The sequence below is a fragment of the Perognathus longimembris genome, chromosome 1 (assembly GCF_023159225.1).
Source record: "Perognathus longimembris pacificus isolate PPM17 chromosome 1, ASM2315922v1, whole genome shotgun sequence".
Lineage (NCBI taxonomy): Eukaryota > Metazoa > Chordata > Mammalia > Rodentia > Heteromyidae > Perognathus > Perognathus longimembris.
Genome location: NC_063161.1, coordinates 4,073,987 through 4,089,064, shown reverse-complemented (window position 1 = coordinate 4,089,064; position 15,078 = coordinate 4,073,987). Strand labels below are relative to the sequence as shown.

Here is a 15,078-nt window from a genome sequence, read left to right as displayed (position 1 = left end):
ACACATATGAAAATATAATAATGAAACCAGCTATTTTGAACAAGTGCTGTACACTAATAAATTGAACAGAAAAAAAAAAACTAACGAAGCTCCTTAGGCTGCCAGGCAGAGAAAGTCCACACTTTGATAAGGGAAGCTGAGTGGACCTCAAACCCCTCCTGGGCTGGACGCCCCTCAGTGGGCCGTGAGGTCCCCCACATTCGCAAAGGGCCAGTGCAAGCTGAGGACCCACATCCGGCCCAGGTGGAACCAACATTTTCCTGTCACATTGCAATTTCTATTCTGATTCTCTCGTGTGCCAGTAATTCTTACATAAAATGCACATGAACTCATTTTTGCAGTGCATTTCTGTCTCCCTGTCTCTCCTTTCCATTTATATGCAGGGGAAGATGCCAAGAATAAGGCTGGCAGTGGTTATTTCTGGGGAGTGGGACTGGTTGGATGGTTTATTTCCATCTCGTGCTCATCCCCATTAGTAGCAGCCTCACAGCCTGCTTGGAACAAGAAGACATGATAAAGAGCAAGTCTAGCCTAGCGCCTGATGGGCGGCTTTCGAGAGTCCTGCAGTCTGCTACGAGCAATCTGTGTGCGCAAAACCAGGCTGAACCTGAGCAGCTGTCATTGTTCAGCCTGCAAACCGCACAAGGGCTCTGCGAGGATTCACAGGACTAAGTCGCCGTCGGACAAGTGTCAATCGAGCGCTGGCTGTGCCGGTTACAGGGAGAGAATGCCCCGCGCGGGGAGCCCCTGGCGCTAAGCCCCACGCGCGGCAGGAAAGGACAAGTGGGGGGCCGGATGGCTCGTGCCCTCATTTCAAGACAGCTGGACCCCTGCTCTCTCCAGCTCCTCTAGAGCTAGACAGCTCTGCACATCGCCTCCACTAGACCAGGACACACTGAGCAAGAAGGACACATTTCCTTCTCGGGAGTCCATTCCCGGCTTTCCACAGCGAAGGTAAATGTCAGTTACTCAATGTGGGGACCTTTTAAATCGAGATTGTTTTTTTCCCCACTACAAGAGTGTGTTCTTTATCAAACATTTTTTTAAAGATAGGTACCAGGAAGAATAAGGTCAAGGTAGTTCCCCGATGACCCTCGGTGAGGTCTGGGGGTGCCCACGGGAGCTGGTGGCTGTGTCCATGGCCTCCCATACCCCTTTCTGTTGTTTGCCACTTGCGTTATTCTTAGAAAGAATGACCGCATGGCCACAGTTGCGGGTAACGCACTTCCCATATTAGGAGGCATCGCCTCGGATGAAAAAGAAGCCCTTGTCATCTTTAGCTCGATCTTTGTCCTTTTCCCACCCTTACCTTGATTCCCTATTAGATACCGAGCATTCAGGTCATTGCTGATGTCGAGGTCCTTCAAGAACACATTGTAATCCACTGTAGTGTCTTGATCAAGGTTGTAGTGCTTGGAAAACCTGAAATAGAAATATTCCTTGGAAATCAGAGACAGGGACATATCGAGTCTGAAATGAAGCAAGTTCGAACTGTCTTTGACTTTACCCTAGGGCTGGCATTTTTTTTTTAAGAATATCAATAAACTACCTACAATTTCTCGTCTACATAAATTACGAAACGTTCACCTGCATGGCACTGGTTTTAATGTTTGTTTCTAGCTGACGGCTGGAATTCTAAATAAGGACCCACTTTGGAAGGAGACCACTCCTCAGCCTGAGGGAGGATGTGGAGGGGCCTCCTCGGAGGCCTCCAGGCCTGGATCTGGAGCTGGATCTGGGCAGCGAGGCAGCTAATCCAACATCTCCTGGCCAGGGAGCCCCGGGCTGGAGGCCTGGAGGGTGTAGGGGGCACCCGGTGATTGTTAGCTGGGAGCTTGTCCCTTCACTAGACAGAAACTGAGGCCCATCAATGGATCGTGATTTTGACACGGCAAATGGCTGAGGAAGCCTGGCTTTTCCTGAAGCATTCAAGGATGTTGACGTACAACAAGAAAAAATTTAAACACACCAACCACTGGCTATCCCTACAATATATTGAAATAAATAGGATGCTTGGGGGTTTTTTCCCATGGATTTTCTATTATTCAAATGTGCTGTTTAATAAATGTTTTTCTAGATAATTTCTAGGTTAATACATTTCTTTTTTTTTTAATCACAGTTTTTAAATGTTTGGTTATATTATCTCCATATGTGTTAGTTTCTATAATTAATCTCGTGCTTTCTAAAAATTTAGTAATGATTACTTAAAGTATTTGTTGTTTTTCTGTTTTCCAAGTTATTTCACACAGAAATGTCATGGATGCAATTTCGGTGCCTACCTATTTTTGCACTTTGGTGCTGCTTTGCCTGCTGTTTTGAAGGCAACATCCTCCGGAGGGATGGCAGCTGCCGGATGTTGGCACAGAACCTGCCTGACCAGCTCCGTCCCTCCCCTCGGCCCCGATCCCGGACCACCCCGAGGTGGCACCCACCTCACAGGGCCCAGCCTGTGGCCTCTTCCTGCAGGCCGGAGGCGCCATGCAGCTGTGCGGGCGTGCAGGGCCGCTGCCGCTGCCGCTGCCGCGAGACTCCCGCCAGCCGTGAGGTCTGGGGAACCCAGCGTTCCCCAAGCCAGACTCCCTTCACCCCGCCGCGTGGGCACATCCAGACGGCTGCTGCACCGCAGGGCACAGGACGCAGCCCGGACAGGGTCCTGCAGAGGAGGACACTAAGGCAGCCGCCCGGCACACTTGTGCAAGGAAGGGTGGAGAGACACAACTACCAGAGCCACTGTCTCGGGGACTCGAACTCGGGACGGGGAGGCAGAGTCTACAGGAAGCAGTGGGCAAGTGGGTCTCTTGAGCAGGCAGATTTAGAGAGAAGGAAGGACCCGGCAAACCGCTCCAGCATTTTGTGTTTACCTGGAAATGAGTCTATGGGCACTCATGGTTCAGGGAGCGGGCTCGCCTTCGATGGTCACTTGGTTCATTTGTTTAGAAGTCTGCTCAAGCCTGCCACCGGTGGCTCACACAATCCTAGCTACTCAGGAGCCTGAGATCTCAGGACCACGGTTTGAAGCCAGCCTGAGCCGGAAAGTCCATGAGACTCATCTCCAATAAGCTACTAAGAAAAAGTCGGAAATGGTGCTGCAGATCAAGAACGCGAGCCTTGAAGACAAAGAAGCTCAGAGTCAGTGCCGAGGCCCAGAGTTCAAGCCCCAGGACCAGGAAGGAGAAGAAGAAGGAGAAGGAGAAGGAGAAGGAGAAGAAGAAGAAGAAGAAGAAGAAGAAGAAGAAGAAGAAGAAGAAGAAGAAGAAGAAGAAGAAGAGAAGAAGAAGAAGAAGAAGAAGAAGACGACTTCAAAAATGACAGAGATTCAATACTTTGGCATGGAGGGCAATAGAAGGGGGGTGTGGGGTGAGCTGAGGTGAACTGAGGGGAGTCTTGGTCAAGTGCAAAATACAGAGGTGATCAATTCTCTAGCCTCAAATTTAGTATGGGCTGGAAGGTTTTCTGAAGCTAAACTATGAGGAAACAAAGGATATAAGGGAACCTTTATGATTGTGACACACACTTGTGACTACTGATGGGACCTTTATGATTGTGACACACACCTTTGACTATTCATATGTCACTATCCTATGTGGTAGATTTCTCTGGTTCCTTCCTTCCTCCCTCCCTCTCTCCTTCCGTTCCTTCCTTCCTTCCTCTTTCCCTTCCTTCCTTCCTTCCTTTTTCCTCCTTTCCTTCTTCCCCCCTCCCTTCTCTCTCCTTCCTCTCCTCCCTCCATCCCCTTTTTCCTTTTTCTTCTTGTGCCAGTCCTGGGCCTGAATTCAGTGCCTGCGTGCTATCTCTGAGCTTTTTGGCTCAAGGCTAGAGCTCTACCACTTGAGCCACAGCTCTACTTCTGGTTTTTTTGGTTGTTCTGGGAGATAAGAGTCTCATGGACTTTTCTGCCCATGTTGGCTTCAAACTGTGATTCTTGGAGTTCAGCCCCCTCAGCAACTAGGGTCCCAGGGCTAAGTCACTGTGTTTCAGCGGGGCCACCCAGGGAGCTTCCTGAGGCCCTGGGACCAGGGTACCGGGAGCCCAGACTTTGAAAGCCCAGCCATTCCTATCCCACACCAGGCGCCTAATGTGGATCTTCAACAGGGAGCCTTGAGATGAAAGAATGCGTACAGGCTTTGTGTTTTCTGTTCCGCAATTAACAAAGCAGAGTTAATACAGAAGCAGCACGTGTGGAAACAGCACATTCTGCAGCTTTAATAAAGAATGCATTAAACAACTGAAGAAATATTCTCCTTTTGATGCCCTGTGTGTCTGGTCTACAGGAAGCAATTCCATTATGTGAAGTTTCTCAAGCCGCAGTGTGAAAAACTGCATTGTTTGGGGGTTTAAAAAAATTACGAATAAAAATTTGTGGAGTTCTTTATTATTCAACCCTTAAGAGATGGGGAAACAGACAGTAACATTTTTTATAGATTTACTAGGTTGGAGACTGCAGTGCCAAACACAAGGTTTATTGTCAAATAAAACACTGCTTTGTTTTTTGATTGCCTGTTTTAGAAGAGCGCTGCCTCTGTTCTATAATTGCACGCACAAAATTATTTAATTTGTTTTGTTTGGATCTTATTCTGGACATTTTCCCAGCCGGAAAGGATGTAAAAATTAAAACATCTATTATGTCTTTTATATTCTGAGGTGGGTTTATAAAGAGAAAAAAAAGAAGACAAAATATTCCAGCGAGTGGGAACGGCTGTGGCTTTTTAAAATCTCCTTGCTGTTAGCCAGGGCAGGCCCTGGGCTGCGGGCGCTCGCCGCCCACCTCTGCTTCCTTCCTTCTTCACCCTCCACGTCCAGCTTTCGGCTTCTTAGTCTTTCAGGTCCGTCTGCCTGGGCTAGCTTCAAACTAAGATCCTCAGATCTCAGCCTCCTAAAACGGTGCGATTACAGGCATGAGTCACCAGTGACCATCCGGTTTTCTACGGCTATCACATTAAATTATCTCAAACATAACTGATGAACACATCACACTTAAAGGTGGGTTTTATTATCTTTTAAGTCATTGTACAAAGCAGGTGCTATATAACAAAGCAACTGATATTGCATCAACCTTGAACGGAAAAAGCCGAGTGAAAGCGAGAGGCCCTCAGTTCCAATTCCAGTATGGGTGGAAAAAAAAAGAGAGATGCTATTTCCTATCCCCTGCCACACAGACACATAGACACATACAGACATATGTGTGCAGGTGTGTGCACGCGCGCGCGCGCACACACACACACACACAGAGAGAGCAACAATGGACCTCAAAGGAAAATGAAGTTTCTGCCATGACGTCAGGTGGGTGAGCCTACAGCAGGCCCATGGACAAAGGAGTAAATCCTGAGTTGTTTGGTTCACCTCCAGACCCCAGGGCAAGTGAACCAGACCTGTGAAATGGAAACCTGCAGGCACCAGGCATGGTACCCATCAGGAAAGAGAGGCGACTGGCAAAGGCACCGCCAGTAAGCAATGTTCAAATCTGCAGGCCATAATAACCAATATACACAGGGAGCTCAAGAAACGAACCCCTCCTAATGCTAATGAGCCAATCACAAAAGGGGCAAAGGAGCTGAGGAGAGACTGCTCAGAAGAGGTAAAAGTGGCAAATAGACACATGAGGAAATGCTCCACATCCATTCTGAGATTCCATCTCACCTCAGCTAGATGTGGCTAACATTGTGAATCTGAATAACTCAAATGTTGGTAGGGTTGTGGGGAAAAGGGAACCCTACTGCACTGTTGTTAGGAATATGAACTAATACAACCGCTCTGGACAGCAGGCTGGAGGTACCTCAAAAAACTAAACAGAGATCTTCCCTACAACCCAGCCAAACCACTCCTGGGCACCTACTCAGAACACCACAAGCCAGTGTATCCTAACGACACTTGCACATCCGTGCTCACCGCTGCACTACTCACAAGAGCCAAGCTGTGGAAACAGCCCTGGTGCCCTACAACAGATGAGTGGATCCAAAAAAAAACGGACCTACAAACAATGGAATTTTACACAGCCATTAGAAAGAATAACATGTCATTTGCAGGGAAATGGATGGACCTAGAACAAATCACATTACGTGAGGTAAGCCGAGCTCAGAGAGACAAACGGCGCATGTTTCCCTCTCCTAGGAGAAGCTAGATCTCAAATACACTGGGACGTGAGGAACTTATACAGGACTCTAGGCATTGGCACACAGGGAGACCACAGGGGGACCCTCTGTCCGGGGAGGGGCACAAAGGTGCAATGCCCGTGTGCATCCGACTGTATAAAATAACAGTTGTCAAAATTAACTCGAGGAAATGGACTTAAAAACCTGCAGGCCGATGACGGCACCCGCCCCAAGACGCTGGTGGATGGGAACCATCATGCCCCAGGTTTGAGGGTGCCTGGGGAGCCCCCCGAATGCGGGAGGAAGTGTGGAACCCGCCCCTGTGCCCGGGACTCACATCTGGTACTCCTCGTCCTTCATCGTCAGGCAGAAGGTCTCCAGGACCCGCCTCAGCTCCTGGGGACGCACCCGCCCCGCGCCGTTGACGTCGATGAGCTGGAAGGCCTTGGCAATCGCGCGCTTGTTCTTGTAAACCTAGGGGTGGAAAGCGACGCAGGCCACGTCAAGAGATCCAGTGCACAAAACTGACACGGTCGGTAAAAAATGAAAAAAGGGGTTTTTTTTTGTTGTTTGTTTTTTAACACTTCTTGTAAAATAAAACGTTTTCAAAGATTCACAGTGGTAGGCACTGCAAAATGGCATGTCTTTGGGAGGAAAAAAAAAAAGGACACTGTGCATTTATTGGATGTTTTCAAGGCTATTTTCGCAGTCAATAGTCTTAGTAAGTTTCTCTCTTTCTTTCTTTTTTTTTTTTTTAAGAAAACTGACGCAAAGCAGTAAGCCTCATGAACAACTCATTCCCTTTTGGGACTCTATGAAAATCTTTTTTTTTTTTTTAAACTAATTGATGCTTCAGAACTCCAGCCAGGCAGAGTTGGACTGGTACAATTTGTTATTTTTCATAGCCATATGCAAACTATTTTTAACCAGGAACTAGGAGATAGGACTGGATATTTCAGTCCCTCTGAGTTTTTTTTTTTTAAACGTGTCATGAGAAGTTTTATGGGGCTCTGCCCCTAACTCAGCACGCGACGGCGCGTGCACAGTGTCTGGTGAGCCCGATGGGGCCCCCCGGGGCGGGGGGAGCCGGCTCTTCTGTGTCGAGAAAGGGAGGGCTGTGGAGGCCCCGCCATCGAGCACCGAGCTACGTGAGTACACGCGCGTGCACGCACCCGCACGCGTGGCGCGCACACGCACGTGTGCCCCCATTTGTAGACCGGGAAGTGGAGGTTCCAGAGGCTTCGCCACAGATCAACAGCAGGACGCTGGCTCCCTACTCTACCCTGAAGAAGCACGGGGGTGCACAGCCCCCAAACAGGGAGGTGGGGGTGATAGCCAAGGAAGGGGCTCTGCGGGGCCGCTAGCAGACAAACACTTCCGGACGCGGGGAGCTGGGGCAGCGAGCCCGGGGGAGCGCCCGCGCGGGGAAGGCAGGCCGCGGGCTCTGTGGGGAGGGTGGGGAGTGAGGGGAAAGTCTGGATTTGGAGGAGAATCAGTAGTTCCCGGGAGACGTTCAGGGAGACCCATAGCAAGTGTGTCCCTTTCATCGGCACCCCACTGCCCCCCGCCCTGCACTCTCAGAATACACCCCTTTGCGGTCCTGTGCTCGCTGAGCCTGGCCCACCCAGCAAGGGAGCCCTCCTCCAGAGGTCCTAAGCAGCCATGAGCTGGGGGGGGGGCCAGGCCCCCATCTTGCAGCTGCACCTGTGGTGGGGTGCCCCTGCCAGTTCCCCGGAGCCCGTCTCCTCACCTTCTGCCTCCACTCGGTCCTGCTTGGTCCCTGGGGATGCTGCACCTGACATGGCCGTCTCTCAGACACCGCCCCGGCCATGTCCTCACCCCCTCCCACTAGCCCCCAGCTCCACCCAGACCTGAACTCCCCCTTGCCCTACCCGCCTCCCCTCTAGCCCCAGGGTTACATCAGCTACCTCCTGGATTAGGTGCAGACGCCTTGTTGCTCCCACTAATAAACCTCCTTACGAACCTTCTTCTGTCCGTGACTATCTCTGTGTGGTCCCCTGGGGTGGCTGGGACCGATTCTTTCAGTGACAATAGCAAGGTCAAGGTCACACTCAGACACCCGCTCTCCTCTCCAGCTTACTCTAGGGGCATCCCAAACCCATGCATCCTCCACCCCGGCAGCCTCCACCTGCCTCACCCTCCCTAACTGCCCATCCTGCCCTTCCTCTCTGGGACTCTTCAACCCTCCTCCTTCAGTGCCAAGTCCAATCCCACATGGTCTGACAGTGGCAGAGAGAAATGTGCTACTGAGTGCTAGCCCTCCTCTACTACTGTCCACACACACACCCCATCATCATCACCACCACCACCATCACAACCACCACCACCACCACCACCACCACCACCATCACCACCATCATCACCACCATCACCACCACCACCACCACCACCACCATCACCAGCATCACCATCACCATCACCACCACCACCATCACCACCATCACCACCATCACCACCACCACAACCACCACCACCATCACCACCATCACCACCATCACCACCATCACCATCACCACCATCACGACCACCATCACCACCACCACCACCACCACCACCATCACACCACCATCATCACCATCACCACCATCACCACCACCACCACCACCACCATCACCACAACCACCATCACCACCACCACCACCATCACCACCACCACCACCACCACCACCATCACCACCATCACCACCACCATCACCATCACTACCACCATCACCACCACCATCATCACCATCATCATCACCACCACCATCATCACCATCACCACCACCACCACCATCACCACCATCACCACCACCACCACCACCACCACCATCACCACCATCACCACCACCATCACTACCACCATCACCACCACCATCATCACCATCATCATCACCACCACCATCATCACCATCACCACCATCACCACCATCACCACCACCACCACCACCACCACCACCATCACCACCACCACCACCATCACCATAATCACCATCACCATCATCACCATCATCACCACCACCATCACCACCACCACCATCATCACCACTACCACCATCATCACCATCACCACCACCATCACCATCACCACCACCACCCCCATCACCATCACCACCACCACCACCATCACCACCACCATCACCATCACCACCACCACCACCACCACCACCATCACCACCATCACCACCACCATCACCATCACTACCACCATCACCACCACCATCATCACCATCATCATCACCACCACCATCATCACCATCATCACCACCACCACCATCATCACCATCACCACCATCATCGTCGTCATCCTCCTCACAGCCACCTTTTGTTTTTCTGTTGGAACTGGAGAAGGAGCCTGGCCTCATCCTGCTGGGCAAGCACCTAGCACTGAGCCACAATCACTGGTGGATGGAACTACAAAGTAACTGGAACCAGAAACACTTCGGCTGCCGGCCTGGAAGAATCATCCCCCTCCCTAAACACACCCTGTGGCTTTGCCTGTGACCCAGGGCCATGCCAGGTGTGGCCACATCTGCTAGATGTTGCTCAAACTCCCTGTCCTGTGACTCAAGACAAGATTACCCTCCTACCCGGCCTCCATCTTTGCACCCAGAGCCCCTTTCCCTGTTCCCATCCTTCCCCCTCTCATGCAAACCCAGCCAGCCCTGGCCTCTACCCCTCCTCCCTTTCCTGCCTGAAAACAAGGCACCCTGGTTGTAAGGGAGCATGCCACTTCCTCTTCAGGCGGGCTCAAGATCTGGTTGGCCTCCCCTGCTGGACTGTTGAATCCACCTTCCTGCTCTTGTCCTTTACTCTTACCCCTGACAATTGAAGTAGGTGCCTACACCCCTGCTTCACTCACTCTCCCAACATCCAGATTCTCTTCCTGCCTCTTCCCCTCTGCTTTGCAGGAAAAACAAGCCAGCTAAAGGATCACATTCCTGGGCTCCACAGTGTCCAAAGTCCATCTACCTCTACACCCACAAACTGGTCCAAAGGGGGAACCCACCCACAGCACATGGCCCCCAGGGAGTGCTCTAGCACCTCCCACCCCAGCCACATCTCCCCCATCATACTAATGGCTCGGAACAAAGCCTGTCGTTCCCCCCCCTCCCCATGTCAGCCTGTTGCCAGAGGCTCACACCAGTAATCCCACCTACTTGGGAGGCTGGGAACGGAAGGGTCACAGTTGGAGGACACCTCTGGAAGAAATGTTTGCAGGGTTCACTGGCACAACTCCTGTCACCCTAAACTGTTTGGAAGAGCAAGGACACAAGCTTGGGAAAGGGGAGGCCCAGGGAGCGGAGCCTGCAGTGGGAGCAGCCCCAGCGGGAGCATCAGGGGCGGGCGTGGCTGCAAAGCAGTGAAGTCAAGGACACAGACCAGGAGCCGAGTCCAGCCAGCCAGTCATGGAGGCCGTCAACAGGGGCTGAGGGGGTGGTAGCCCTGGAGGGCTTTGAGTCAAGGTGGGCATGGACAGACAAGTGTTCAGGCAAGAGCCCTGTGTGAGGTCCAGTGTGGGACTGGAAGACCATGAGCAGCCATGACCCCAGCCTGGGGAGGGGTGTGTGAAACAGGGTAGATTCCAGACCTGTTCTCAGTCCAGGCAGGTTCTCCTGATGGGCTGGATATGGCGTGAGCAGAATGGATTTGCCTTCAAGGAGGAGACTGGGGCGGGGGGGGGGGGGGCGCAGTTAGGCTTGGAAAATCAGAGGGGGGTCTGAGGCAGAAGGCAAATAGAACTGCCTCTGGCCGCGTCCTGGTCTGCAGAAGCCCCTTCCCAGCTGGCCGGGATGGAAAGTGGCTCCTCCCTCTGCACGCTGGAGCCCTGGTCCCGGGTTCTCGACAGCGTGGGGCATGGTGTTGGACGTGCAGGAAGAGCTGGCTAGAATGCCTCTGTCTTCTTCCCACCTTGGGGGGGGGGGTGGAAACCTGCACACTGAGGCAGCCTTGGAATCAGACCCCTCCTCGGCGCGGGGGTCCACCCGCTCAGGACCAGCCCCGAACGGAAGGGGTGTCAGTGTGATCGCCAGGACCGCAGTCACAGGCTTGCGGGTGGACAAGCGTGTCTACTGTGTGCACAGCCCCACACGGAGTACTGCAGAGCCCCGCTCTTCCCAGCACCGCCGCCCGCTCCCAGAGCAGGACGTGCTGGGGAGCGGGAGAGGCAGGCCGGGCTGCGCAGGGCCGTCTTCCACTCCCCAACCTTGACTAAACACCGGGGCCCCAACCCGCAGCGCTTGCACCCGCAGCTGCAGAAAAACTCAGCCCTCGTCGGCGGCCACGGCCCGGCCCGCCTCTTCTAGAAAGCAGGGGGAGAGGCGGGGGAGAGGACACAGGCGATGCACCGCCTTTAAACCCTTTAGTACCCCATATGGGTGTGCAGACCTGGCACGCGAGAACACGCCCCCCCCACCATAAGCTATGCCTCCAAGTTCCCTATCACTTGTCAGACGCGAGTTTGGCACCCTCGGGAGAAGGGTGCTGCAGATGGCCCAGGCTGATCCATGGCGGCGAAGCTAGGGCCCTGTGCGCAGGGCTGGGCCCACAGGGCAGGTGAGGAGAAGCATGGAAGGGCTCAGCCCCGCCTCCGTCCTCCGCTCGGGCCACACCCAGCCACTGGCAACTCCTTACTGGTTCCCCAAGCACGGGCCACGCACGCGGCTCCGCGCCAGGCCCTCCCCATGCCGGGCCCTCCCCGCGCCCACCGCACTCAGGCCTCCGTCACGGGAGGCTGCCGGGGAAGGGAAGCCGAGGGCACGGTTTCCCCACGGCACAGGGCCACCTTCTCGGAAGTCCCTTCCAAACCCGGCATGCTCCTCAGGAAGGAAAATCTGCTCCTGCCCTGAAGAGTGCCCCAAGAGGCCTGCCCGACGGGGCTGGCCCCACAGTGAGCACGCGGAAGCAGTCCACATTGGCGTCCCACCCAGCCTTGTACACCTGCAAGTGAAGAATGGTGCTGACACTTTTAAATGGTTGCGGGGGGGGGGGGGAGGAATCAAAAAGGAGAACAGTATTTCATGACAAGTGAGTTATGTGAATTTCAGATTTCAGGATCCATAAATAGATTCTATTGGCACACAGCCGCTCCCACTCATTTACATATTGTCTGGGCTGCTTTCCCCAGCAGAGCTGAGTGGGTTGGCTGGACAGAATCCTCCAGAACAAGACAAGCACAGTCCCCCTGGCCCCTCGCCGGTCAGTCCCGGCTCAGGTCTGCACATACCCCCTCACTTAGAGCTGAGCAGGTGAGGCCTTTGGAGAAGCTCTACGGACACGGAGGATTTAAGAAGAAATCAGGGCCTAGTGGTGAAGTGATCGCCTCATATATATGAAGCCCTGGGTTTGATTCCTCAGCACCACATATGTAGAAAAGGCCAGAAGTGGCGCTGTGGTTCAAGTGGTGGAGTGTTAGTCTTGAGCAAAACGAAGTCAGGGACAGTGCTCAGGCCCTGAGTTCAAGCTCAGGACTGGCAAAAAAAAAAAAATAAAAAACATAGCTAGATAGGACTGGAAGTAGAAGGTACAGAAGCCAGGAATGGGCTCAAGGCCGATGTGGGAGGCCGTATCTCCCGCAGTCAGCTTTCCAATCCCCCTATCCAACATTCTCCTTGTCTGACCCTTTCCACGTCCATGGAGTCCAGTGTGATGAGAAGCTCCAGACCCGGGGGGAGGGGGAAGAGGAAAGCAATCTCACCAAGGGGGCCACAGGAGGCAGGAGAAAAGCTTTAGGGTTCCTAAGTGTGGCTTCAAAACACCTTACCTAATGGTTAAAGCCAAGCCCTATTCTTGATACAGAAGTGAAGTAAAACATGGGAAGGGGCTACTAAATTGTTAAAATCATTTTTAAAAGTCAATAGGAAGGGGGAAGTGGCTGGTTTGAAGGCCACGGTGGAGTCCCCTGGTGAAATTAATGCATACGGAATAGAATTTAAATTAAAATATTCTTTTAAAGATCTAATTTATGAAAGGTAGAATTATAAACGCTACCACACCTGTCCTTAAGGTAGGGAGGGATCCACAGTCGCCCCCCCCAGCAGGCCCTGGCCCCCTAAAGCACAGGATACCACTGGAGGCTAGAGCTAGAGCTGCCCTAGGAGACATGCCCGCCTGCATGCTAGACCCCCCCCGCCCCCCTGCAGGGCACAGGGGTGCCATGACAGAGACATCCAATCCCAGCCCTGCTCTATCATGAGGTAAGGGAAAGCATTCTGACTCCTCCAATCCCATGACTCCTTATCCAGGAAGTGGGAATTAGTAGGAGCACTGTGTCACACATTCTGTAAATGGTGGCATCATGGGAATTGCCAACCGGGCTCAGCGGCTGAGGACAGACTTCCAAATCACCGAATACCACACACACACACACACACACACACACACACACACACACACACACACACACACACGATGAGGAATGGCAACCCCTAGCCAGAACCCCTCTCCCCATCTCCATCTCTCAAAGATGAGGAGCCTAGAGAGGAAGGAAGGGCTAACACAGAAGTCCATCATCAAGAGGGCCTGCACCAATGAATAATTAATCGCCAAGTGATAGGTAGATGGATGGCTACATGAATCTGGTAGGCCGAACAGATGGAAGTTTGGATGGATGGATAAGAAGGGGATGCATGCATGTGAGTGAGTATATATGAGTGGGTGGATAGACAGATGATGTGTGGATGGACTGGTGGCTAATGGAGGGTGGATGGATGGATGGATGGATGGATGGATGGATGGATGGATGGATGGCGGGGCTGCTACATTCATAGGTAATAAGCTGCAATCTCCCACACAGATCTTTGCACAGGAAGGTCAGGTACCTGTAAGAAGGGACTCAGTTATCCACTCTGCACCTACCTGGCAGGGGAACTAGGAATCAGAAGCAAGTCCAAGCTGGTCACAAGAGGCCAGTTAAAGCCATCTAATCCCCTAGTGCTGGCATGGACAGGATGTGTAGTTTCTCGTGGATTAAGAAGACACCAATGGGGCTGGGAATGTGGCTCAGTGGTAGAGTGCTTGCCTAGCATGCATGAAGCCCTGGGTTCAGTTCCTCAGCACCAGATAAACAGAAAAGGCTGGAAATGGCACTATGGCTCAAGTGATAGAGTCCTCGCCTTGAGCAAAAGGAAGCTAGGGACAGTGCTCAGGCCCTGAGTTCAAGCCCAAGACTGGGAAAAAAAAAGACACCAAGAAGACAGAAAACAGGAGAATGCAAGGGACAGGGTGACATTGTCTAAAAAGAAATGTACTCTTTACCTGACTTATGTAACTGTGAACCCTCTGTATATCACCTTTATAATAACAACAACAACAATAATAATAATAATAGTTTAAAAATACACCAACAAGGAGGAGGAGGAGGAGAAGGGGGGAGGAGGAGGAGGAGGAGGAGGAGGAGGAGGAGGAGGAGGAGGAGGAGGAGGAGGAAAAGGAGGAGGAGGAGGAAAAGGAGGAGGAGGAGGAAAAGGAGGAGGAGGAGATGAAGAAGAAGAAGAAGAGGAGAAGGAGGAGGAGGAAGAGGAAGAGGAAGAGAAGAAGAAGAAGAAGAAGAAGAAGAAGAAGAAGAAGAAGAAGAAGAAGAAGAAGAAGAGGAAGAGGAGGAGGAGGAGGAAGAGGAGGAGGAGGAGGAGAAGGAGATGAAGAAGAAGAAGAGGAGGAGGAGGAGATGAAGAAGAAGAAGAGGAAGGAGAAGAGAGAAGAAGAAGAAGAAGAAGAAGAAGAAGAAGAAGAAGAAGAAGAAGAAGAAGAAGAAGAAGAACAAGAACAAGAAGAACAAGAACAAGAAGAAGAACAAGAAGAAGAACAAGAAGAAGAACAAGAAGAAGAACAAGAAGAAGAGGAAGAGAAAGAAGGAAATCATGGGCATGACTGCTCCCCGGGGGCTGCTCATGGGTTGAGGGGACCCTGGCGGCACCAGGGTGGGGGTGAACTCCCAGCGTGGGTGCCAAAGTCGTCTGGAGGGGGCTCCGATCAGAAGCCTCGTAGTTCA

General features: G+C 52.4%; 1 protein-coding gene across 1 annotated transcript in view; it reads right to left on the bottom strand.

Annotated features, from left to right (window-relative positions):
* The window catches only part of Efcab6 (EF-hand calcium binding domain 6), a 176,264-nt gene that overhangs the window by 118,686 nt on the left and 42,500 nt on the right, over window positions 1-15,078 (bottom strand). Inside the window, 2 exon segments of the mRNA XM_048354229.1 lie at window positions 1,310-1,422; window positions 6,427-6,563. Of these exon segments, the coding sequence (XP_048210186.1) occupies window positions 1,310-1,422; window positions 6,427-6,563 (250 nt within the window).